General features: G+C 53.6%; 2 protein-coding genes across 3 annotated transcripts; one reads left to right on the top strand and one right to left on the bottom strand.

Moving 5' to 3' along the window:
• Window positions 1–285: 285 nt before the first annotated feature.
• KVP18_002499 (uncharacterized protein) lies at window positions 286–540 on the top strand (the record flags this gene model as incomplete). Its single annotated transcript, XM_067953418.1, has 1 exon — window positions 286–540. One exon carries the CDS (start codon window positions 286–288, stop codon window positions 538–540), a length of 255 nt encoding a protein of 84 aa, XP_067807598.1.
• Window positions 541–1,174: 634 nt separating this feature from the next.
• Window positions 1,175–1,780, bottom strand: KVP18_002500 (uncharacterized protein; the record flags this gene model as incomplete). Of its 2 annotated transcripts, none has more annotated exons than XM_067953420.1 (1): window positions 1,175–1,780. In XM_067953420.1, a coding segment is annotated over one exon (606 nt), but the record flags the coding sequence as incomplete, so codon positions are not given. The 2 variants fall into 2 exon arrangements, with proteins under 2 accessions (XP_067807600.1, XP_067807599.1); XM_067953419.1 differs by having other exon boundaries at window positions 1,175–1,751.

The raw sequence follows: 1,780 nt of genomic DNA, 5'->3' as shown, positions 1-1,780 counted from the left end.
GGGGGGGAAACGCTTGCGAAAGCAGGAGGTCTTGCGTGTGAGAGGCAGTGCCTTTGACAGGATGGACCACGACACTCTCATTCAAGGGGGGTATCTGAGACGAAACCGTACGTGCACCACCTACCTGAGTCATGATGAACATGTAAACTGAGAAGGAGCAAGTTTGAATCCCCATGTCAAGGATTTGGGGGGGAAACGCTTGCGAAAGCAGGAGGTCTTGCGTGTGAGAGGCAGTGCCTTTGACAGGATGGACCACGACACTCTCATTCAAGGGGGGTATCTGAGATGAAACCGTACGTGCACCACCTGTTTGAGTTAACGTTTTCACATATATCTCCAGCACGCGAAAGTCTAACATCTCCGGCTTCGGACCTGCTCACTGAAGCCAGAGCCCTAGTTCATTTCGATGAGGATGCCGGCGAGATGAAACTTTTGAGGAGATATCGGGAAGATGAAACTTTTGAGAACAGCGTCTTTGTAGAGTCGACCTTTCAGTATATTTGTAAGGGGACCATGCTAATCTTCTCTGTGTATTTGTAAATCCTCTGGATCTACAAGTTGAAGACGGCTTGCGCCTCGGCACTAGCTACCACAAGCAGGTGTCTCACCCGAGTGCTCACAGGACTCGCAATATGTCCGACTTATGGGGGTGCACGTGAGTTCAACGTTGCTCACAGATACATTATATCGTATTCGTCGAATATCTCATCATGAGCAGGCTCCACCCACCGCTGCGCTAGGTCCTCCCCTTCAATGCCTTTCCCGTGCATGAAAACACATAGGATCCCAGCCGGGAGTTGAGTCGACGGTCCTAGTAGTAAGCAGATCCGGAGTCGGATCCCAGATGGGAGTTGAGGCGACGGTTCTAGTTGTAAGCAGATCAGGAATCGGAGTGCTGCTGATGTCTTCGTCCGGCACACACATCACGCAAAAAGAAGGCCAAAGTAGGCGCAACAATCGTCCCCACGGGGAGTAAACTAACGGTAAAGGCAACCAAACCTGCACAGCCAAAATACAGTTTACGAACACCTCAGTTACATTGACGATGTACCCATTCTACGGTCTCCAGATGAGCAAGGCACTCCTCACACCGACGCCCCCTGCGTCGCCCTACCCTCTTGGTTGCGATTTCTCGAACCATGTTACTTGAACGACGTGTGCTTGACCGGCAGCGTCAGTAAGGCGTACGCGCACTAGAAGCTTGGAAAATGAAGGTGACCTCCGGTTCCGACTGCCAGCTCTCAGCGATGCGCAGCAGCATTCGCCGGATGTGCTTCACAGATGCGTGACGCAGCAACTCGCAGGTGCCTCCTTGGCGGTTGAATCTGGGAGCCGCTGGGTTGGCCAGCACCGATGCCCAGAGGCTGTCGCAGTAGCGCGCGAGGCTCGGGCGAGGATGGCAAGTGTCGCTGAGCACCTCCTCTCTCATAGTGTCGATTTCTTCTGGCGAGAGCCACTCTAAGGGACTGGGAAACTCCTTAAACATAAACGATCGCACAGCCTGCTGCACCTTTCTTTCGGCCTTCTCCTTGTCTGTTTGCAGCACCACCTCTAAGTAGGTGGACGTCCTGTCTGGGAGTAATCCGCTTCGGGCTGTCACGATATATCCAAGGGAGTCCCGCGTTCGTAGCGTATCGAATAGGTACGCAGAGAGCCTGCTAGCCAGAGCCTGCTCCAGATGCACGCTCGCCAGCCACTCTGGAGTTCCAGGTGTGTACTTGGGAGAGACGGGAACGGTGAGAACCACAGCACTGGTCTCTTGATCGGTTGGAAACCGTCG

Source organism: the organism of the source record quoted next (genome assembly GCF_019968955.1).
Source record: "MAG: Porospora cf. gigantea A chromosome Unknown PgA_NODE_5884_length_1780_cov_592.887, whole genome shotgun sequence".
In the NCBI taxonomy this organism is placed as follows: Eukaryota; Apicomplexa; class Conoidasida; order Eugregarinorida; family Porosporidae; genus Porospora; species Porospora cf. gigantea A.
The sequence above is the reverse complement of the archived record's forward strand: the minus strand, read 5'-3'. Positions and strand labels throughout refer to the sequence as shown.